The 24,052-nt window shown below is 42.4% G+C and overlaps 1 protein-coding gene across 3 annotated transcripts; it reads right to left on the reverse strand.

Annotated features, from left to right (window-relative positions):
- Window positions 1–7,774: 7,774 nt before the first annotated feature.
- LOC144058084 (protein FAM110A) lies at window positions 7,775–21,758 on the reverse strand. 3 transcript variants are annotated; one of them, XM_077576318.1, is made up of 2 exons: window positions 21,593–21,758; window positions 7,775–10,456 (listed from the first exon to the last, which is right to left on the reverse strand). In XM_077576318.1, the coding sequence occupies exon 2, from the start codon at window positions 10,444–10,446 to the stop codon at window positions 9,085–9,087; it is 1,362 nt and encodes a 453-aa protein (XP_077432444.1). In that variant the 5' UTR covers window positions 10,447–10,456; window positions 21,593–21,758; the 3' UTR covers window positions 7,775–9,084. The 3 variants fall into 3 exon arrangements, with proteins under 3 accessions (XP_077432444.1, XP_077432453.1, XP_077432436.1); XM_077576327.1 differs by lacking the exon at window positions 21,593–21,758 and adding an exon at window positions 12,629–14,250; XM_077576310.1 differs by lacking the exon at window positions 21,593–21,758 and adding an exon at window positions 11,216–12,594.
- Between the last annotated feature and the right edge of the window lie 2,294 nt (window positions 21,759–24,052).

The following is a 24,052-nucleotide window of genomic DNA, read 5'->3' on the forward strand; positions in this document are numbered from 1 at the left end:
AGCCTGTGAGCTAGCGAGTGGCTAGGGCCTTTTGTTACACTGGAAAAGCCCCGTGACGACTCGTTGGGATATATTCCAGCCACTGGAGACGTTAAGTGGATATATTTTTATCTGTGTAGGCATAAGAAAGATGCTAGCCATAGTGGTATTTGATTGACAGTCGACAATTAAGCAGAGCATGATTTCAGCACATTCATCAGATATGCCCACATCGTTTGGAAACAGAAACAAAGATTGGTATTTCACAATTTTAAAGCCTTATTTTACTCGATCTATTTTTTTGTATTATTATTATTTTAATCATTCAAATTTGTCAGGGTTAACAACACTTTTCTATGTGGTATGTCAAAATTACAAAATATATTTATTTTCACTTAAGGGACTTTAAGAGCCCTGAAAACTGTTCTAAATTGTGAAAAGTAAAGTATGTCTCCTTTAAAACGTTGCCTGCACAATTAATCAATGTTTTATGATGGTGGCAGTACACCAGAACTTTTTTTTTTCTACCTCAATTATTATGTGCCATTGGCTCACCACAAAAGGAAGATAACAAAAACGTTCTGCCGATGTGAAGATTTCAACTGTTTACTCTTCTCATATCCACAGTTTAATTTTACAGTCTACCTGCCAGGTGTGCAAGACCCGCCAGAGCGTCACGCATAAAGTAGGTAAAGAATTTTTTTTCTCTGTGCAGCCCAATATAAATGACAATGAGAACCCCAAACTGTGTCTATTATTTTTTTCTCTTTGAAAACAAGCATGGATTATTGTATGCTAATCATAATCCTATCATTTTCTTACGACGTTCCATGATGTCATAAGCAACTCCATGTGGTTGCGTCCAGATACGTTCCCACAGTTGAACTGACAGCTGTTGTATTACTGAGTGCCAGCTGCGCTGCAACGGTCTATAAACATACAGTACATATATATATAATTTATGATTAACTGACACATTAATGTTTACATAAACTATTGAAACACACACACACACACTACTGAAATGCTTGTACGCACACACGGAAAAGGCTCGCAATCGAAATGCTCTCACATGTCACTGAAATGGTCTCACGTGCAACTAAAACACTCTCACACGTAACTGAGACTCTTTGTAGACTCTTGACGTCTCCTGTAATGATATGGCCGAAAACACACGACAGTCATCCATCGTCTGCCAGCATACGGTATAGACTGTCACTCAAAATGAATGTATGTAAGAGAAGGATGGAAGCTATGTTATTAAACTTAAGGAGAAGGGGTGGGATGGCAGGAAATAAGTTTTCCTTCTTCTCACGCCTTTTCAAATATTCATTGATTGTTTTCTTTTCTATTGCCTGTTTTCTTTAGATTGTTCTTTTCTTTCTTTGATTATTGTCACTTATTTGTGTACTGAAATAATGTTGAAACATTCAAAATAAACATTTCAATCAATCAATCAAAACTCTTATCACACAAAAACTCAACTCATTCTATCTTGAAGCGCATGTGTGACAGTAGCAACGCAGCGCAATCCAGTCTGTGACTCAAAAATCACGTATCACAATGCGGGGTGAAAGTTGAATACGCTAAATAAGCTAACTAGCTAACTAGCTCACCTGTTTAAAGGCGACCAACCCTGGCTGGCTCTACTCTTAAAATTCCCACGGAGTGAGGTTTGTTTACTGTACTTTAGTACATCACCAGCACTGGCATCCGTCTAGTTTACACATGCACACGGTTTCTTAAACTCAGCTCACGTGTGACTAAGGCGACAGTAACAGTCGCCTCTTTTTGCACGTCATCACAATGAATTTCTCTTCATATTTGATAGGATACGATAACATAATAGGAAAGCTAATGTTGTTACTGTCTTGGATGTTATGTTAGTGTAGCATCAGTGCTAAGTTGCTAACACAGCAAACATCAAAAAAACAATATAAACAATGGCGGGCACAATAGTGTGATGTCATCACTCATTTGTGACTCAAGTGGAATCAATAAGCAGAATCATCTGGCAAGCAAACAAGCATTTCCTAAGAATCTAATTAGTGGGAGCCGGTTCTCCAAAATAATCAATTTTTAGATCCCATCTGTAATCATGAGAGACACAACTTGGACACGGGTTTGTTGTTGTCACACTATCCTTGACAGCCCTATGTTACGCTTTCACGCCAAATTTGAGTCGAGCGTCATCTGTCAGCTGCTACACACTCAGTTTAACAAACATCTCATTGTGGACGATGGATTTTTTTTCCATCTCACTGGGTTCAAAATAGTTGTTATGAATTCACCGTGGTAATTATAGAAATGCTACTGATGACATTCCATACCAGTGTAGCATGATAAATGTGTAGACATTATTGAAAGGTAAAATAGGTTTGAAAATTAACTCATTCATTGCCATTAACGGCTATAGATGTCACAAATTCATTTGAACTATTTCTATTAGTTTAACATTTTTTTAGATTTATTTAGAACAGATATCAAATTTGTGATTAATCGTGAGTTAACTTGTGAAGTCATGCAATTAACTCATTTACTGCCATTGACGGTTATAAATGTAAAAAAATCATTTTAACTATTTCTAAGAGTTGAACTTTTTTTTCTACTTTTGTTAACAAGAGTATGAAAACCTAGACTTTTTTTTTTATTGTACATTTAGAACAGATATAAAATTTGTGATTAATTGTTGAGTTAACTATTGAAGTCATGCGATTAATTACGATTAAAAAATTTGTACTGCCCGACGCTCCTAATTTTTAACAATCATCTAGTCAGGCGATTTTTATTTATTTATTGTAATTAATCGCATGACTTCACTAGTTAACTCACAATTAATCACACATTTTATATCTGTTGTAAATGTACAATAAAAAAAATATAGGTTTTCATACTCTTGTTAACCAAAGTGGGGGAAAAAATGTTAAACTAATAGAAATAGTTCAAATGATTTGTTTACGTTTATAGCCGTCAATGGCAGTGAATGAGTTAATTACAATTAAAAATTCGAATCGCCTGATGCCCCAAATTTTTTTATAATCTTTTTCTTTTTTTCTAATCGCATCAGGCGATTCATTTTTTTAGTTGTAATTGCATGACTTCAATAGTTAACTCATTTAATCACACATTTTTATAAATGTTCTAAATGTACAATAAAAAAAAAAAATGGGGGGGGGGGGGTCCATACTCCTTTTAACAAAAGTGGAAAAAATTTTAAACTAATAAAAATGGTTAAAATGAGTTTTTGACATCTATAGCCGTCAAGGGCAGTGAAAAAGTAAAAAATCTGCTGAATTTGGATATGCTTTTGGTTGAACAATCAACACCAGTGGCAAAAACAATCAAATCTTGGTGGTCGTGCATTGTTAAATTAGCCGACGGAATGTGGGAGTAATTTGAAGTAGATGAAAGAAAGCCTAACAAGTTTCACCCAAGAAGCTGGAGCTGAGATTCGAACTGCAAGCATCAGAACAGTGAGGCCGGAGTGCAAACCACTAGGCCACCCAGTTGTACCCAGTTTAAAAACAAAAAAGCATGTAAGCATCCGTTTACTTCACCCACTTCAGCCAGATGTCAGTCGTTTTAAATACATGCTGCAAAAACGGCAGCAGATGATCTTTTCAAACAATCTATTCCGCGTCCTGGATGGTCGCAACCACAGCGTTGACTTGTCAGCAAAATGTGCTGAAGGAAAGACGGAAAATGTTTTGGGCTCCAGCAGAAATACTTGGCTTGGCCTGGACACAAGCGGAGTCTGCAGAGTTGACATTGTTCTTGCGGACCTCCTCTGTAGCGTCATCCTGTCAAGCATGCGAATAATCATCGCTACTGAGAGAGCAAATCAAAACACGTGCGGCTTTTGCCATTTCGCGGTGCATCCCCGTAATTATGTTGAGTGACGAGCACGTTTCAAAGCCAGATTGAGAGGCCGGTGCTGCTATTGTTTAGATGAGCAGATATGAGGAGGACAATGGCAAGAAGGATGAACAGAGATAAGCGGAGTCCAAGCGACGTGCTGCAACAACGTGCTAAGCTAACACAGACAACCCACTTTCGCTTTCCCACGGGATGCACACACACACACACACAAATATAGTAAAACAACAGTGAGATCCCATCTGGCTTAGTGCCTTAATCAGCTTATCACATGCAGAATGTCAATATGAAGCTTTGACATACATTAATGCTACTGCTTGCACAGAACTTGGTTCCAAAATCAGCTCCATCTCACTATGTTTACTGAAACGTTTTTTACGCCGACGAGCAAATAGCAGATGGCTCCTCCAGCCAACTCATTTTTGAGTTTGAATGTTTTGTATGTCGTCACAACGGGCTCTTATTTCTGTGCAAATCCAACTTAAGGCGCTGTTTAAATCTGAGCGGGGGTGGCTAATGAGTTTCGATATTTTCCTAGACCCATGCAAGCGGGTACAGCATAGCGCCGTTGTGGGTGTGAACGGAGATGACTTCATTGGCCACCAAATTGACGTGGTTCTTCTCTGCTGATAGTCTTTATCAGGCCGGAAAAATAAACTGATTCGCTCGTGTCCTGCGAGCCGATTGCCACAGGCTGGACCATATAAAGTTGGTCCGTTACATGCCCAGCCTACTTCAAACTATTGAGGTAACTCGGCTAACTGTGCGTATGAATTTCCAGCATTTTTGAAGGATCAAATGATGTAACAGGCCCACAGCAGAATTTGCTAACGAGTTGGCCAGAGGCACGCAACAAGCACATGCAGTGTGTGTGTGTGTGTGTTCTGACTGCATGCCAGGACTCAGTTGATCTCTCCGTAAATATGAACATATGGTCAGTCAGCGAGAGAGCAAGCACGAGTGCACGGCGCTGACGTCGATGATGCCCGTTTGCGTGCATTGTCCACAGAGAGCACAGCAGGCGGAGACATCCCGGGACATGTGTTCCGTCTTACCCAAAAGCCGGCGCCGGGTCAGAGGAGTCCGCATCTCGGTTATGTAACGACGATGCTGTCATGGTGTGAAAACATGGGAATTAGCTGATGTTTTGCACGGCGTTATGAACAAGAGGCTCCAAAATGGCTCCAACATCAACATTCTGCCTGAGTATCGCAGATTGTTCCTGATATGGAGTTCCAGTGGATAGCAATGTCGCCTCACAGCAATAATGTTGTGCTTCATCGTTGGCTCAGGCCTTTCAAAAACATATGACAGAACATTTGGGATAGTTAATTGCTTCTAATCTTTTATTTTGTCATTTTAATTTCATAATCTGTTGTTTTTTTGTAATTTACTTTTGCTTTCATTTGTCCTGCTTTTATGTTGGGTGTCTTTTCATTGAATCCTGTTTTTTAATCTTTTTTTTTATTTGCCTTGTGAATAAATAATGCTACCAAAGTAACTGAAATTGTCTTTGATATCAGCAAAATGTATGTTAGGGTTAATGAAGACTCAGTTGTCGTTGAGCTTGACAAACATTTACATTTTTGTCTCAGGATTGTCTTCATTCATCATTGTATGCGAAAACTAGAAGTTAGGTTATTTGCATGTTAGGCATTTAAGAAAAAAAATTTCTCCATGTCAAATGAAGACTCGAAATGATCTTTTAACTCATTCACTGCCATAAATTCATAAAAAGAAAAGATTATTAAAAATTTGAGGCAAGAGGCGATTTTTTTTTATTGTAATTAATCGCATAACTTCACTTGTTAACTCACAATCAATCACACATTTTACATCTGTTCTAAGTGTACAATAAAAAAAATCTAGGTTTTCATACTCTTGTTAACAAAAGTGGGGGAAAAATGTTAAACTAATAGAAATAGTTCAAATGAATTTTTGATGTTTATAGCCGTCAATGGCAGTGAATGAGTAAAAAAAAAAAAAAGTATTATAGGTTAATTAAAAAATTAATTTGGTGTTTATATAAAAAGTTAGGTTAGGTTCACTAAATGACTCAAAATTGTCTGTTGTGCGCCATAACTTAAGCTGAATTGACATAAGTCAAGTTTATGAAAACATACTATAATTTAGACAACTAAGCGGTTCAGAAAACTAAGTGGAAATGGTCATTAATAATAAAGAAAACACAATAGGTCAATTTAAAATTAAATTAGTTTGGTTAATAAAAAATGTGTATTTAGGTTCGTTGAAGGCTCAAATTGTTTTTTATTGTTTTCAAAAACAAGTGCATTAAGTTAAATAAATATTGAAAATTGTCTTTAATGTTAACTAAAACATATGTTCAATGAACTCATATTTTTCTTTATGCTTGCAAAATCAAGCTAGGTTGGACTCAAAAACAACTTCAAGTATGTTCAGATCAATGAAGACGCAAAAATGTTTACCAAATTGCAAGTTGACTGAAGACTCGTTGATGTTCACAGAAACAAATCTTAAGTTTTATGACGGTTGAAAATTCTTCCCAAAAATAGATAGGTTGATCACGCTATTCCATTTTGACGAAAAACATTTGTTTAAGACTTTAATCGCTAGCCTCCTGCCACACATGAACAAAAAGAAAGATTACCCCCTTGGAGGATGTAATAAGAGAGGGAAAAAAATCTGTTCCAATGCCCAACGTGAGACTGTAGACGGAATCATGGCGCCCCGCAGCAGCCACATGATCAGACCTAGCATGTCATGAAGGCTGTAGATCAAAACCACACGTTGGGATCACGTGTGCCATGTGATGTCATGGCGGGAAGGGAGTGGGACTTTCGACAAGCTCTTGGGAACACTGATGAAGCTGGTGAGGCCAATTCCATCTTACTGAGAAGCGCGTGTGATTGTCATATGAGGAAAACTATGCACACACACACACACTAAAAGTGTAAGGTTCTTTCTGACCCCATGACCCAAAACTGAATACATTTGTATTTGTAAACGAGAGAGAAAACTTGAATGTTTTTGCCTTTAGGCTCACCGTGAACTTCGTCAGCTGTCAAAGGGGAAGTCAACCCCAAAAACGTTCTATAATATGTTCTTAATTTATTAATCCAAATGCGGTATTCTGATTAATGTTGCGGTGGTGGAAGATGAATTAAATAGGAAAATCCAGCTGTTTTATCCATCTCTGCGGCGGCCATTTTGCCACTTGCTGTTGACTAAAAAACAACCTCACAGTTGCTCAGAGGTCAGGTAACGACCAACCACAGCTCAGCTTGCTAATGTCACCTGACTCAACTCCAAAAAAACAGGTGAACCGTGATTGGTCATTACCTGAGCCATGAGCAACTGTGATGTCATTTCCAGTCGACGACAAATGACAAAATGGCCGCCACTGCAGATGGATAAAAAAACGTACTTAATTCATATTCCACAAACGCAACATTAGACTAGTAGGGTAGGCTACAATGCTACATATTGTAAGAAAAAAATTGGGGTTGACTATGCTGTTTTATTGGGTTTTAATATTGTCAGTTAAATATGTTGCTTAAAAAATTACCCAGGCAGTTAATACGTTTTCTTATGGGAGCAAATGATTCCTACTCAGAGATGCTGCAACACGGCTAGTAATGGGGCCCCGAGCTGAAGAGGTTCCCCGAGAGACGGCTGTCAGTGGCCCATATCAATGACAAAATAGCACTGCTTAAGACATTTCAACCACAACATGTGTGGAAACCCCCGCGCAGGGCCCCTTGCTGGAGGTTGTTGGCTGGTGTCTGGTACAGTAGGGGACCGAGTGACAGAGTGGACTCAGACAACCCGCAGTGGTGCAGGGAGAACATACAAACCACTCAAGAGAGGGCAGAGCTGAGGTTTTGCACCCAGAGAGAGAATTTGTTTGAATTAAAAAGGTCAATACAAACAACGTGAGTGTTCTTGAATTATGTTTTAATGAGTTTCAAAGACACCATTTTAAAGCGTTTCGGACCTCTTTGGGCATCCGTATTTCTGGGCTACTGTCACACCCGTGTGACATACATCTTAGAGGAGGAATGTCCAAAAAAAAAAAAAAAGAAGGTACGATTATGTAGACGCCCCCTCATTGACATTTTCGTCATTCTCGCACACATTGCTCCACTTTTTTTTTGTTCGTCTGTGTGCTTTCATTTAGTCCTGCACGATTGTGGTGGTGGTGAATATGAGTACGATTGCACTTCAGATTGAGTTCTTTACACGTGTTGAATAAAATACATTAAGTTACATTTTCCAAATAAATATTGGTCCTTTTGTGTTAGTACGCCTAATATTTTGTCTCCTGAGACCCATTTTAAATCCTAGAGCGAACTCTTTAGTATAAAGTTAACAGGGGTGGGCTCAAGTCTTCTGAGGCATTATGAAAAACAAAAAAACTATTTTTGTATATTATAGTATTATTACATTTGCGGATTAAGTGATCTGGGGATTATTACAACAGTTCCTCTGAGGTTTAGATATATTTTCTTTAATTGCATGACATGCTGCATAAAAAGCTCTTGCAGGCGTTATGACGCCCACCCCTAATTGAACCCTTTTTGTGTGCGAAAGGGAAAATCTTTCTCGTGCTACTTGTTTTTCATTTTAGCAGGTCTGTGCTGGGACATGTGAGGTAAACACGATTTATCCGGCAGCCTAATCCCAAAAATGAGTGTGTGTGTGTGTGTCAGATCTGAAACACACACAAATATAAGCTGCTAGCATATTGATGCTAACTGCCTAGAAAATGTGTGTTGGTGCAACAAAGTACATGTGTTCTTTGTTGACATAAAGTGCCAAATGTACATACACATTACACTTGCATGCCAACACAAACGAGTACAGTAAGAGTCTTGCAGCCAAAGGTGATTTTGAAAAATACAAAACATGTTCATGGAAGCTTTTTTTGTGACTTTCACAGCATTAGCGAGATTCTTTCAGCTACACTCACACGCAGATTCACACTAAGAACAGTACCGTGCCTTTGCATGAGGAAACATCCTCGTCACTCTATTATTGCTTTCAGATACAACGTAACATTGTTCAAGTTAACAAGGAGGGGGGAAGTGGACTTGCAGAGCAAGTTGCAAGTTCCTCAAAAGTCTCAAAATGTGAAATGCCAGTCTCCATCGGAAAAAGATGAAAAAGTCGGACGTAAGGCCACCAAAGATGAAAAGACTGACTTCACTTCTTCATATAAATACAACAACAAAAAAGTGGCGTTTTATTCTACACGTTCGAAACAGCGCTGTTCGTGTCCCGTGCCTGTCGGATGCCGTAGAGCCACTTGATGACTCGGGCGTTCCTCTCGATGACGGAGATGCCGTACGGAACGCGCTCGTTGGCTGCGGCGGGCCCGTCCTCGTCCTCGTAGTCCTCCCGCCCTCTGTCGGCCTCGTCCCCGCACTCCGAGCTGGGCGTGCTGACGCTGCGGAGCTTGGAGATGGACACAATGTCAGAGTTGGCCCTGGTGAAGCGCTCCACTCCGCCCATGCCCTCCACCTCGTCGGGATCCAGCCCGCAGTAGTTGAAGAAGCGCTCCAGGTCGGCCGTGGCGCGGGAATAGCGATCGCTCAGGTCCGACTTGGAGCGGTGCAACGCCGGGTGCTTACGAGCTGAGCCCTTGGAGCTGGCGTTGGACAGGCGGGTGAAGGCGGGGGACGCGGGCGGGATCATCCCCGCGCGGACCAGCATGGGGCTGGGCGGCAGGTAAGAAGGGGGCGAGGGCGTGGTTCGTTTGGTGGTGTTGGATTGGGATGGAGGCGGGTTCTGGGGGGCCGGCGGAGGTGGCGGGGGGACTTGTGGGTGTGCTACTTGACCTTGGGCAGTTTGTCGGGGCCTGAGTAAGGGCCGCTGGGGCTTCCTAATTTCTGCATGGGGCCGAACGTCCACCCTGCGTACCGTGACGGCATTAGGAGAGACGTAGGCCGACGGGACGAAGATGCGGGGCGCCCGTGACGGGACAGGGGGAGGACGATGGCTGGGGTTGAGTGGGGAGGACGTGCAGGAAGAGGTGGACGAGGAGGTGGCGACGCTGCGCGGTTTCAGCTTGTTGAGCAGTCGGCTGCTCTTCTCGTGCTCCACCGACAAGCTGCTGCCGATGCTCTTCGCGCCCGAGGAAGGGGACGAGGACGAGGGGGAGGTGGAGGACGACGACTGGGAGGAGGGCAGCGGGCCGTCGCACACGTCGTTGATGAGGTTGTTCAAAATATCCAAATTGAGAGGCGGGCCTCGTCTCCCTCCCAGACCGTCTCTCACGCCGCCGCTGTCCACGTTAGCGGGACAGCGTGGACTTTTCCGGGCAGGGGGGGTGCCCATGTGGCACTGCAGAATCATGGCCGGGGGTACGAGGGGTTTGCGGATGATGGGTGGCTTGACCGGCGCCTGCCGCGTCAGCGCCACCTGCTGGCTCTTGACGTACTTGGCCTTGTCCGCCTCCAGACGCTCCACGGCGCTCAGCTTGCGGCTTGCCGGCTCGGCCTGGCGCCGAAAGTAGTCAGGCCCCTTGGTGAGTATCCTGAAGGGCATGGCGGAGGTGAAGGGAGCCCCGGCCAGGCGACCGTCGGACGGCCGCAGGGTCTCCACTGGCATGCTGGCGGAGCTGAGAGACAGCAAGAAGACTTGGCTTTAGTCACAAGCTTTCTGAATTAGAATATCAGAGCAGAATGGTCACAGTTTTGACGTTCAGGGTTCAAATCCTGGCTTAAGATCAGTCTTCCTCAAACAGTTCATCCCCAAAACATGCTTGTTAGGTTTATTGGAGACTAAAAAATGGCCACTGATGCGAATGTAAGCATGAATGATTTTATTTATCTTTTATTGATTATCTGGAAACTAGTCCAATGTGCATCTCGCCTCGGACCCAAAGTCAGCTGAGAAAGGTTCTGACCCGCCAGTGACATCAATGACCACAAGGACTGTCTGCAGTGCTCCAATTTCTAGCCCTCAGTCTCATAAAACTTGTCTCCTCCCCAGCCGAGAGGCACACATGGACAAGTAAACAATCACACAGATGGACAATTTGAAAATCAAGTCAATCTACCCAACATGCAACAGCAACAGCGTGTTTTTGGAATGCTGGACGGCGTAATTGCAAGCACGCAGAGAACATGCCAAGTCCACACAGGAGCAGACATTCGAACCCCGAATCTCACAACTGCAAATCAGACGTGCTAACCACTTGTCTGCCGTGCTATTGGTTAAAGGTTCTTGTCGCGACAAACAAAAAGTGAGGCATTAATGGACAATGAAGCTCCCACATGTCCTCTCGCAGCTTGAAAATCACTCTTTTGTACTTTTGTCTTCCCTCGCAGCCCTCCCCCTCCCCCCTCCCCCCTCCAAGCCCATTTAACATGCTTACCGCTCTCTATGCTGATGTTCTCACCCCTCTTTCACTTCTCCCCTTCTTCCTCCCAAGTCCGGCCTCAGTAAACGGCTTCTCCGAGGACAGGGTCGGTCGGGGTCAAATTCCACATTGGGCCCGGCAAGGACACCGCTGACGGGCTTGGCGGCGACCCAAATGCAGGGTTAAGCCGTCTATCGGGGTCACTGGTCAGACTCTTCAAGCAGAGATCAGCTGAGGTGGATCAGCCGGCGAACAACAAAATCCCCAAGTCAACGTGTCCAGATGTGACCCGAGACAAACTCCATTCCTGATGAGTGGAAGAAAAGTCCAAACCAAATGCCTACGGAAGTCTATTCCTCTCGCTGAGAAAGGCACGCACGCACACACACATACACACACTTTCTCTTTCACACACTCTGGCAGGCAGTCGGGACTCTCCTCAGTACTGAAGTGGAGCAGACAGGATGGCACTTAATACCCCGTCTGGCTACTCCAGCCCTCCAATCATACGGCAGGCCTTGGACCTCAGTGTCACACGGGGCGGAGTTAGAGGCGGGAATCGCGCATTCATTGGTTTACCTCAGAAGTCATCCTGACCAATCAGACCCCTCCCCCCATGTGAGAACAACAGAGCACCGAGGGAGGGATTTCATTCAAATGAAAATTCTTTGAATGGGAGAAAGTGTGTGTGTGTGTTTGGGGGGGGGGGGGGGGGTCAACGGGCAAAACAGCTGCAAATGGCCTTTTATGAACAACGACTCGCATTAAAAACGTGTGCATAATAGCTCCTTTTCTACAGAGGATTGTGTCATTATTTTTAATCGGTTGTAAACAGACTGTAATCTAGCTACTTTTCAGCAGGCAACTACCAAGAGTCGTAAAAGTTTCTGCCTACTCTGTTTTGCAAAACATCACATTTTACATCGCTCAACTCTGAGTGAAATCAGCATTTTTCCTCCCTCCTTCCCGCCGTCTCTTCCACAAGATCAATCCACACATTTTTTAATTTGTCTTTCTTATAGCTGTGTTCCTCAACACGTGACCGTTTTCTCCCCTACCTCTCGCACCTCATCAGCTCAAAGTCAGATCAGCAGCAGCAGAAAGAGCAACAGCAAGCTTGACAGAACGCTTGCCTGCACGCACACGCAGACATACAGGCAGATTTGTGTGAAGCCTGAAGCCAAGGAGGATTTGAATAATTTAATCTTGAAACGGAATAATCTCAACTATTTCTCAAGGAGCAGGATTCTCAAGTGCGCAAACATTCAGTTGCAAAAAAACTAAACGCTAATTGGCAGGCACACAGAGATGCCGGCATTACAGTTGGGCCAATCAAAGGGCTTAGACGCACTCCATCTGTTCAGGAGGAAACAAGATCAAACGGCCGAGTTTATTATGTAACTTGAGTCAATAAACATGGAACCTTACCTATTCACCCTTTCTGTCACAAAGACGCCACCAAAACGCTCTGGTCCTTTAAGACACCATGTTAGCGTAGCTAGCTAGCTTTAGCCTCAGGTAACAGCTGGCTGGTGTGACAGCAAACGGCAGCCTAATGGAAGATTCCGGTAAAGGTCCCACAAAAAGAAGAGGCTCGATGTGGGGTTGAGGAACAATGTTGTCTCTACTCTTTATGATGCCGCTTTTGTGGAGAACTGTGCTTTATGATGTTCGCAAATCTTGATTGACCTGGAACTTTCTTGACATCACTCTTGGGTCTTCCTATTATGAGGACTGTTAAGTAGAGATGGGACAATGAAGCCTTGTGAAGCTTTTGAGGCTTTCGGCTGATTGATTTGGAAAAAGAGTCGAAGTTTCAAAGCCCCATAAGATAGATCGTACCGGTGACATCTGGTGGTCAGCTGGAGTCATAGCAGCTATAATCTTCAAAGTGATTCGCCTGATTGATTCATATTCCAACATAACGCCAGTACATTCAGTCTTACATTTGTGTCTGTCTAATGATCATCAGGTACACACGGAAGTGTTGCAATATTAACTTAATTTCCGGTATCTCATTAGCGCGTATAAAGCCGCATACGTCATCAGCACGTGATCACGGAGGTTTCATCCGGGCTTTTGATACATTGTTTCGAGCAGTCTGTCTCACTCGGCTGACACATGCTCCGGAGTCTCAGTGTCAAACCTCCCATCTCTACTGTTAAGGCCTGGATACACCAATTCGACGTCGGTCACGGCGCAGGCGTCGCCACGTCGCGTAGAAAAATTACGTAAATACACACCGCACCGACTATTACGTACCTTCAGCGCATGCGCGAGAAATAAGTCCCTTCCGTACCATCAGTGGCGGTAGTCATTATTCCTAAAGGCAACCGGCAACCTCTTTACAGGGGTGGGATATAAAAATGTAAACAACTCATACCGCGCCGCTGCCAACACCGACCGGTATGAGGGGTAAACGCGGCAGCCAGCTGGTGAAGCAAAAACGGGTGTTGGAACAAGCTTCGTCCTCTTCTCGTTCCCGAACATATGGATGCACTCCGTTGTGGCGTATCCTGGACCCTGTCGACTCCTCAACCGATCGTTGGTTCACCTGAAAATCTTTGGCCGTGCTGCCCTCCGCGTTTTGGACGTGGTGCCGACCTCCAACTTCCAAAGGAGCTTCCTCGAGACCGCCGGATGGAAAGGCCATGCACCCCTGCTGCTCCCACAAGGAACGCGCTGTTAAATGCGCGGTCGTTGACAAACAAAACGTTTATTTTGAGGGAGTTTTTCCCTTTCCAACAACTTGGATTTCCTCTGCCTGACGAAGACCTGGACTGTCGCTAGTGAGTCCACCGCTATGATTCAATTACTATACCGCCTGGCTGTGCTTACTTGGACGCTACGAGGTGGAGGAATGGCGACTATTTAAAAAACAAAAAACAAATTTAAATGTAAATTATGTCTATTTACCACATCGATCACAGCTTTGAAGCCACGTTCTTTGAAGTCGGGCTATTCTATTTACCGACCTCCAAAACACAATAAGGACTTTTTAAACGACTTTGGAAATCTTCTTGCCAAAATCATGCTGAAATATGATCATATTCTCTTTATGGGGGACTTTAATAGTCACGTGTGCTGTCCTGAAAAACCTTAAAGTTGAGCGCTGATTCGCTAGCTAACAGCCAATCACAGTGATCGAATGCCCCAGACACCGATTCAACATGTCAAATTTGCTGCAAAAGATTCAGAACTTTGAGGTCATTTAACTTGGAACCCTCAAGTCTGATTCGTTGAGTGGTAACAAAGAATTACCTTTGGCACTAGTTAACCCGCTTGTGGTGTGTTGAATTTTAACGTTTACATTCTCATGGTAAATAAACTAGGCTGCAATATCTGTAAAAACACAAAGCATAAAATAGAAACCTTCACTGGTCCTGTATCTTACATAGTAGTGTTAAACTTGAGACGGGAACTCTACACATGATTAGGATATGACTCAGTCCATAGAAATTGACTCTGGAGGACTCAACCAGACAAACGTGCGGCCATTGAAGCCACAGTCACCTACGGTTTAGTACGCTACAACCTTGTCATTAACCTTAAAAAAAAAAGAACCTCATGCGGGCCACATTTAGCATCTTTTCATGTCCCAAAAGAAAGACATTTCTTTGGTGCATATTTTCCGGGTGTTTGTCACGGGTCGCGGAGATGGTTGTAAGTCAATGGGTTATAAAAAAGCCTGTGTTGTGCCTTGTCATTAAAAGTCCCCATCAATGCTACGGCAGGCGTCCTTGCACTTAACTCTTGTAAACAAATCAACTGAAGCTGCCAATAAAAAGCTGGCCAGCAGTGAGTAAAAGTGCTTGGCAGAGATATGTGGTGTTAAAACAATCCCCATTAACATGTTCGTGTAAAAATAACTGAAAATGGCAGTAGTGACATTCCTTTGTAAAGAAACAACACGCACCAACTGCTTGTATTCTCCAAAAGTGTCTTTTGAATTTCTTTGTTTCAGCACTTCAGGTGTATTTCAAAATTATTATTATTATTTTTTACATGTATGTGTTTCAACTGAATGCGATGGTAGTGCAGTATAAATACAACCCTTTGCTTGAAAACTGTTAACTCATTAGCTTGAGGAAATCTCATCTGAACTGTAAACAAATAGCATGTTCCATTTTTTTGTAAAAAATAAAATAAAATTGTGTGCCTATGACGAGGGGAAGAAAATAAACCAGTAAAACATTTACATCCATACATACATCTGCCTACCTAGAGAAGTCATCAACATGCAAATATTGTAGTAACAAAAGCAGCTGTTCTCATTCAACGGCTCGTCGTTCCGGGTCGGGCAGCTAAATGGAAAATGAGTGTGCAAAAGCAACGTTCACCCTCTCAATCATTTGAATAGGGGCAAGTCTGCTGTTTTAGGGCGGGGGAAGTTGGGTACAGCCAAGAGGGCTCCAGCAAGAGTAAAAAAAAGTACCTTACTCTTGGTGCGACTTTCACATGCTGTCAAAAGTTTGAATCCCCAAACATCAATTGAACTTTCCAAAGCACAACAGGTCTAAAGGTCCCCGAGTGTGAGTGGGAACAAGACTTGAGTTACGGATAACCAAGAAAACAAAAAGCAACGCTCCGCTTGTCTGCCAGTCCATGTTTGCCTCTGCAGTCACAACAGACGACGCCTCCAAAAAAGACAAACGCGCCGCAGGAACCCACCACAGCCACAGACCGAGGAATGACATTTCATCATGGAAACTTGTGCGACTCCACGGTCATGCAATTATTATGAACCACACATTTTTTTTCAATGATACGTATTCAAATGTAAGACTACGACTTCCAAATGTGTATGACCAGATATAGACAGTGTGGAGAATTCATGATGGGCACAGCTGATTTTGGCTAACCTGGACCTGGAAACAATTTGCCACTTCAAACTTTCTCACACTTTAGTGTTCCGTGTGGCTGAAGAAGTACGGCGGAAGGAAAAAGTATTTTAAGACTTAGGAGTTTCTTAGATTTCTACATAAAATGTATCTTCGAAGGAATTAGCCGCAAGATGGCTGCAAGAGCACACAATGCTCAATGAGGTAACAAAAAATACCTGATGTGGCAGCTGAAGCCTTACAGAAATTACTGGCACATGCCAACATCTCTGTTGACAAATTTACCATAAGTAAAACATTAAACAGAAATGGGAAAACACCAAGGAGGAAGCTGTCTTATTTTTGTAAAACTTCAAATGTGCAGCCATGTTTTTTTTTTATATATAAACAAAACACTTTGATGCTCCAGAGCACTATTGGCAAAATAATCTGTGGACAGATGAAAGCTGAGTTGAAAGTTGAATTGTTTATCCCAACTGTGAAGCATGTTGGAGTATCATTTTTATGGCTGGGTGTGCTTTGCTAACTCAGGACCTGGACAGCTTGCTGTCATCAATAGAAACAATGACTGCACATGTTTATCAACATACTTTGCAGAAGGGCGTGAGGCTAACTTCCACCAGTTGAAGCTCAACAGAGGACACACATTAGGGATGTCCCGATCCAATCAGGTGATTGGAAATCGGGCCCGATCGCGTGGTTGCTGACTCGATCGGAATCGGACGTTGTCTCCTGATCACGACTTGGAAAAATATATGAGGTTATTTTTTTATAACTTTGTATTAAATCTGGAGTTGGGCGGTGGCGCAGAGTGACACTTCATTTTTCCACACTTTACTACAGTGACACTATTAATGCCAAGGAGCGGCGGGGCTAAACAAGGAAATGGCGCCGAGGTATTTGGAAGTAGGTGATAATACGTTATTATCATCTTTAATTTGGAAAGTGGAGACGGTGCGACTTGCACTGTGTGCAATGTGAGCATTTCGTGTGGCGGAAACAATATACAGTAGATGCGTTGCTTCCCCGCTGCACTTCATTGACGTGCAGTCAAGCAGCCCCGCCGCCATTCGACACTGGCGATTTGGACTTGCTTTGTGCTATCCCGGCGGGCCCAGCTGCGGGCGCAATTCGTTGCTTACCCGCGAATCCAGCTATGGTGCCTGCGCCGGCGACTCGGGAGTACATGTAGTCTGGACACCCTTTGAAGCGAGCCCGGTGCCTAGCCTAGCCTAGCCTAGCTTAGCCTAGCCTAGCCTAGCGCGAGTCCAAAGGGTCGGACGTCCTAGCGGGACCGCCAAATCCCGCCCGGCCCGGCAGTCTAGACTGGTGCAAGTCCAGCCCCAAAGCCATGATATGGTAAGATTAAATACATTTTGTTTGCTTGCGCTTAAAATGCAGCTTTTTATTTGTTGTGAAGTTGACTTGTTTCACACACACACACACACACATATATACAGTATTTTTTTCTTCCTCAATAAGCCCATCAATTTGTGTTAAGTAGCTTGTTTCATAATGGCTACAGTAGGTTCTGAAAAATAAAGCTCTTGTGAAAAATTAATATACTGGTAGCACTTTGAGTAACTCATAGATGTGCCATATAAAAGGTGTTGGGGTAGTTTTGTTTAAAAAATAAAATAAATAAATAAAATAATTCTCCTTAATAAAATCTTAATAAAAAAGTATTGGATCGGGACTTTGAATCGGCCGATCTCCAAATGAGGCGACTTGGTGAAAGCCCATCCATCCGTGCCAGATAAACATTGCCAGACATGAACAAAGTGCATTCACGTGCACGTGTGTGCGTTCTGTGACGCAGGATGTCCGTGATCTCGATGGACATTGCCCAGATTGTACACAAAAACAACAGAACTTGAGTTAAAGAAGAGCCATTTATCGACAGTGGAAACTTGTGGGAAGAAATGAGAACCGGTTTAAAAGCAAGTCTGGAAAGAAAGTTCACCTTTCAAGGTCCAGGAAGGCAGCAGGTAATGTCTGTAATAGTGTGCATGTGATGTTGTCGGTGTGCTCTGGTAATACTGGTGGCGCAGACGACCAGCAAACTCTGCTGGCCAAAACACCATCGCAAGTGCTGACCTACATTTACAACCTCCATGTGCGACTTGGAACTTTGAATTGAATTTGAACATCTTGTGCAACGTGATGACAAATTCTTACACCACAAGCTTGTGACCTCAAAATGTCAGGTGTTGGCCAATGAGCCCATCCTAAATTGAGGACCCCCCCCCCCGTGCTGGTTTGAGTCAGAAGCATATCTGCTTGTTTAGACAGATGCTGAACTTTTTAATGTGACGCATGCAACGTTACATTACTTTGGAGTTTATGGCAACACGTTAGCTGGCTGACTCACAGGCTAAGTTGATTAGCTAATGAGCACGCGGCGCCGGAGCCGGCGCGGCTTCCGGTTTGAAGTTAACAAAGAGCTTGAAGGGAGAGTTCAAAAGGTTATCAGCCACTCCCCTCTCAGGGCGGATTTAGGGATCTGCCAGCACAGCTAATGAAGACAAGAGCGGCAAGCTAGAAAGCAAGAGACTTAACAGGATTCAACCTGCATTTGAAGATATCGGCCCAATCCGTGTGATGTTTGGGTGGAGAACATCAGCCGAACATCAGCCGCAATCCCACATGCATGACTGTGCAGCGTCTGGACTACACAGTTATGCAACTATTTTGCACAAGGGTTTAGTCAACTGCGAGAACGAGCGGTGAACCGTGACAAGTCCGTTATTACAACTTCATATGCCCCCCCCCCCCCCCATCCCACCCCGGTCAGCCTTATCACCTCCATCCACCACTGTCCTCTTAACCCCCTCCTTTCCACACAAACCACCGTATGTGTCCCCAAGAAATATTACACGGCCACGCACAATTACACCCAGGGGTTGCAGGTCTGATCTCACTTTTGTTGCACGCCTGCCTCGGAGCACCCCCTATTTTTCAGCGCTTGTCAGGGGGGAGGGTTTTGACAAAGGAGGTCTCAAAACGGAGCGGGTGGCTGAAGAAAAACGGCAAAGGTAACATCAGACGTGAATTAGCACATTAGCAATTAGCACACAAACCGGATGGAAATTTTTGTTCACAAAAGAAGAGATATCGTGCTTCTTCACAAGTTGAGACTTTGCAAAAACAATCCTCTCAATAATCTAATATTTATTCATTCATATACTTACTTAGAGTTAATTATGATGGTTTTATCCTTATATGGAAGTCACATACAATGACGCTTCCTGATTGTTCACGTTCACAAATGCATAGTCAGTGTTTCCCGCAGATTTGTAAATCTACTCGGGTGGGTGGACCCCGGTGGGGGGTTGATGGGTGGGGTGTTCTCAGTCCTGCTACTTGCGTCTCCTCGAACCTGATGATCCACAAGTGAGTGACGGCAAACTAATGTTACATGCGGTATATCTGGACGCGACACTTAAAATTTTTATTTATTTTTTTATTACATTTTCTTGAAATCTACTTGGATGATGGCCATTTTACTTGGGTGGCCCGCCCAAGTATTAACATGGTGTGGGAAACACTGATACTCCATACAACATAAAGTTCCCACTCCACTGCTGATAATTAACACCACTGTTGTTTATTTTATTTCCAACAGCTTGTACATTGATTGCCTGCTGCATGCAGTCATAGTACTAATACATAAAAAATTGATTGGTAAAAAAAAAAAAACGACCAATCTAGTAGGTCAAGCTCATATTGGCTTGATTAATCAATAGATTTATAGACATTGACCATTCCGGGTGGTTACAGGCATACTATTTTTTGGGGGGTTAGCCAAACAACCAATGAAATTGGTTACAATAGAAAGTAAGTCTTGATAAAACACTTGGAAAAATATTTATTGTATCAATTTATTGTATTCTAAATGTATTTATTAATTATTATAAGTGATTACGATACAATATATAAATATAGTGTTTAAAAATGGAAACTAGGCGTGACCAGCTCAGTGACCTAGTGGTATCTCCCTGAGACTGGGAGGTTGTGGGTTCAATCCCTGGCCTTGTCAGACCAAAGACTATAAAAAAGGGATCCATTTGCCTCCCTGCTTGATACTCAGCATTAAGGGTGGGAATTGGCGGGGTTAGATCACATGATTCCAGAGCGCGGCGGCCTTTGCTGCTGCTGCTCACCGCTCCCTCAGGGGATGGGTCAAAAGCGGAAAATGAATTTTGCTCCACTTAGGTGGGTGTGACAATCAACCTCTAACACAGATTAACCAATTTTTGGGTCAGAATGACCCATTTGTATTAATTGGCCCATTCACCAATATATGTTGGTTGAAAACACCTACCATTCAAGAGTGGTTGTTTTAACCAAAAGATTCGTCGGACACATAACTATCAGCTAGATTGGTCAAATTGAACCTTTTTTTGGGAGGCTCAATTTGACCAATTGGACATTGGGAATTTTTGACATATTACACATTGTTGCTGTAAAACGTGAAATTCCCCATGATTGGATTAATACATTCAGTCAGTCTTAAAAAAGTCAATCATCATAAAGTGGGGATACCAAAAATGTCACAAAAAGAGAAAATCAGCAAACACCGGATGCCGCAACTACAAATGCAATTTCCCTGGATTAAGCCTGAAATTACTCTCTTGCACTCTTTGAGCACATTCTAGACAAACACATCAATACAGTCAGTGAACTTCTAGCTGGCCAACCACAGGAGTAAAAGGGAGGGTATTCTCTTTTTTTGCTAATTGCTTTTCATGAGATTTTTTGCCATTTGTGGTCAAAGCCAAGCAGGTTTTGATGCAATCTATTTATATTGCTATCATCTCTTGCAGCAAACTGCTCATTCTTCACTAGACCGAAAGCAGGGGTTTGGGTGGCAAACTCAATTTTTGCCTCAAATCAACCAAGCGGTGATTGTTAGCTCCAAAAACGTAAATGTATAATTGCCTTGAGTTGAGCATTATATTATGTATAGAGTACACAACTAAGGTCAAATGTCAATGACTCTTTAACTACAGTATTGTTCTGTCTATTTTGTAAAGGCGTTTGGCAACAAAAAAGGCAACATCTCATTGTTATTTAAAGTAAAAAAAGACTATTTGCAATGTTGGTATATATTTCATCAAGAAACAGTCGATTAGCCAAATGTAGCCCCTCGGCCTTGTGTTTTGCTAGGTAGGTTAAAGTAAGGCAGGTAAGTTGTTGGGAGTCTTGAAAAAGCCTGTTTACTTTACCAAAAGCCTCAAGCGGTATTTGAAACATCAGATACGTTTTAAGGTACAGCAGCTCACCACGTAAAAGTGTCACAGCTGAAAGCGAGTTAAAATAGAGCAGAGATGCTAAATGTTTCAATGATATTTTTAGACCGGCATTCCAACTTGGGAACAGCTGCCTCTCTTATTTCAGGGTTATGTTTGTTACTCACGCCACACCATTAGCAACCAAAACACTTCACTTTAACACGAACCCTCCTCCTTTAAAGTACACACATACACACACAACCTATGTCTACACACCAGTCTGTGACCAAACAGGACACAAGCTAATGTTTACTTACAGGATGTCAACGACTCAGCGACAAAGTCCCAAACTTTCAGGAAGGCAAGGACGCCGCCCCGAAAGCAACTTCGGCTTCCCAAAGAGTCGCGGGGAACTGATTGGTAGGATTGGAAGCGCGGTGACTGTGCAGGTGGCGTGTGTAAGGATGAGATTCCCTTTTCCTCCCACGCAGTCAGGCAGGCTCCGCCCACTCTGTCCAAAACCAGGAAAAGAGGTTGAAAGAAGGGGCAGGAAGTTTTTGTTTGCTCTGTCATGAGAGCGTCCAAGAATTGGTCATAGGTCATTCTGTCTGCTCTTTTTCCTTGGCATTTACATCTCACACACAGGCATTAACCAGGAATGGACACATTATAAGGGTGAGTGTGACTAAAGCGCAGATTTCCGCAATAGGCAAGTAGATATGTTCCACACAACAATCAGCGATGCGTTGGGGCCGCCGTCTGTCTGTTAGCGAGAGTCACTACATCGTGATAACTTACATTGATGTTTCTGCATTTGGCAATTTATTATTATATTATATTATTAGTATGGGATTTTTTTTAATGGGCTTTAGGTGAACTGATGAATACACACACGCTCGCACGCACACACACACGCACATACCCACATACAAAAAAAAAACAAAAAAAAAAAAAAAACAAATATATATATATATGTGTGTATATGTATATGTATATATATGTATATATATTTAAAAAAAAAAAACATTTGTTAATTTTTTTTAATTTATTTGTTTTTTAAAAAAAAGGAGAGCAATGATGATGTCAAATCGAATGAACAATACTGAGCTCTCCTGAAAAAAAAAAAAAAATTAAATTAAATAAAAAATAAAATAAAAAAGAGCGATATGGCGGGAAAATGCTGTGAAAATGGAGTTTCAGGGTGCAGACAGGACCACATAAGTTCACAATGTTTTAATAGCGATATACAATTTTACCCTTATCAGTAGGGGTGTTAGAAAAAATCGATTTGCCGATATATCGTGATATTACAGCGTAAAATTCTCGAATCGATTCAATATGCGGCCGACAAAACGTCTTACTTAGGGTTAGGATTCACACATTAAGCATGGAAGAATGTTAAATAATGGAACATTAAGCCTTAATATTTGATTTCAGTGCTGTTCAAACATGAAACCGACTGCAACCTGTTTGTTAAATGTTATAAGCCTGAATTTTCAGATAAATAAAAACATTTTCATACAAATCTTACAGTGTACATGTACAAGTTTAATGATTAGTATATTCTAAATTTGAGTAAAAATAAATAAAAAAATCGCAATAATCAATTTATAGATTCGCATCGGGATTAATCGGTATCGAATCGACTCGTGACCTATGAATCATGATACGAATCGAATCGGCAGGTACTAGGCAATTCACACCACTACTTATTAGTGTATCAATCTAAAATAGCGTTACCGTTCCCTCCAACAATATATTGAACAATCAAAATTACAATTCTAGGTGCTTACAAGATCCGTGTTTATTTGTCCAAGTATTAGAACAGCGTATATTGCACCCCAGCGGGAATTGGGCCTATGCTGGACTGAGCTAAACTGATAGAAGTATTGGGACAAATACAGCAAGTGATAAATCGGGGGTTTGGGATAAGTGGAAAACCACTGTTGTGCTCCAAGATTTTCAAGCTTGTCAGTGGGAAATGTTATCCATTCAAGGTCACTTATGTTGTCACGGACTTCCTTCATCCCAATAATAATAAAAACACTAAATGGAGGGCACGTGCGCAGCGCTTAATAATAACAATAATAAATCACTAGTGAGGTTTCCATTCAAATGTTTCGAAATTGTGATGCAAATTTTGTGAAAATGCGCAAAACGGACATGCGATTTATGCCCGTTTCCATCCGCTCTTCTTTTGCAAAAATGCTCCGCGAGATGACGTTGTAGTGACGGAACTTTGGGACAATGGGGAGTTCCAGGTGGGAATGTTGGTTTTGACGGACTGAACGGAAGTAGTTTGTCTTGTTGGCTTCCCTCCCGCATGTAAATGAAGTGTGTCGTTACATTGAGAGCTGAAGTTAATAAAACCATCTAAAATTGCATTCATGTTTTTTTTTCTTTAAATAATTATAAAAACAATTGTGTTTCTTCGTCCCCCCCAAACATATCTTACTTTATCACCCGCCATTTATTGTGACTACAAACGTGCAACGTAACCTGTTTCCATTGCCAAAATGCGCATTTTTCTTTTTTTTTTTTCTCGATACGCTTCAAAAACCACCCACTTCAAGCGTAAAAACTTTTTTTTGCGAATTTTGGGCCTTTTTTCGAATTTCTGGCGTTTCCATTCACTTACTTTTTTGCAATTCTTGAAAATGTGACTAAATGGAAACCCACCTCCTGTTTCTACATGTCATGTAATGCAGTAATGTACTGTGAGAGCTCATCAACTATCCATTTTCACTTGATTGGTCCAAAAATAATAATTTATTTAC

This window comes from Vanacampus margaritifer, chromosome 1 (genome assembly GCF_051991255.1).
Source record: "Vanacampus margaritifer isolate UIUO_Vmar chromosome 1, RoL_Vmar_1.0, whole genome shotgun sequence".
Taxonomy (NCBI): domain Eukaryota; kingdom Metazoa; phylum Chordata; class Actinopteri; order Syngnathiformes; family Syngnathidae; genus Vanacampus; species Vanacampus margaritifer.

Bases quoted from the DNA above. Each gene is read 5' to 3' on its own strand.
- LOC144058084 (XM_077576318.1), bottom strand. From the start codon at position 10,446: ATGCCAGTGGAGACCCTGCGGCCGTCCGACGGTCGCCTGGCCGGGGCT.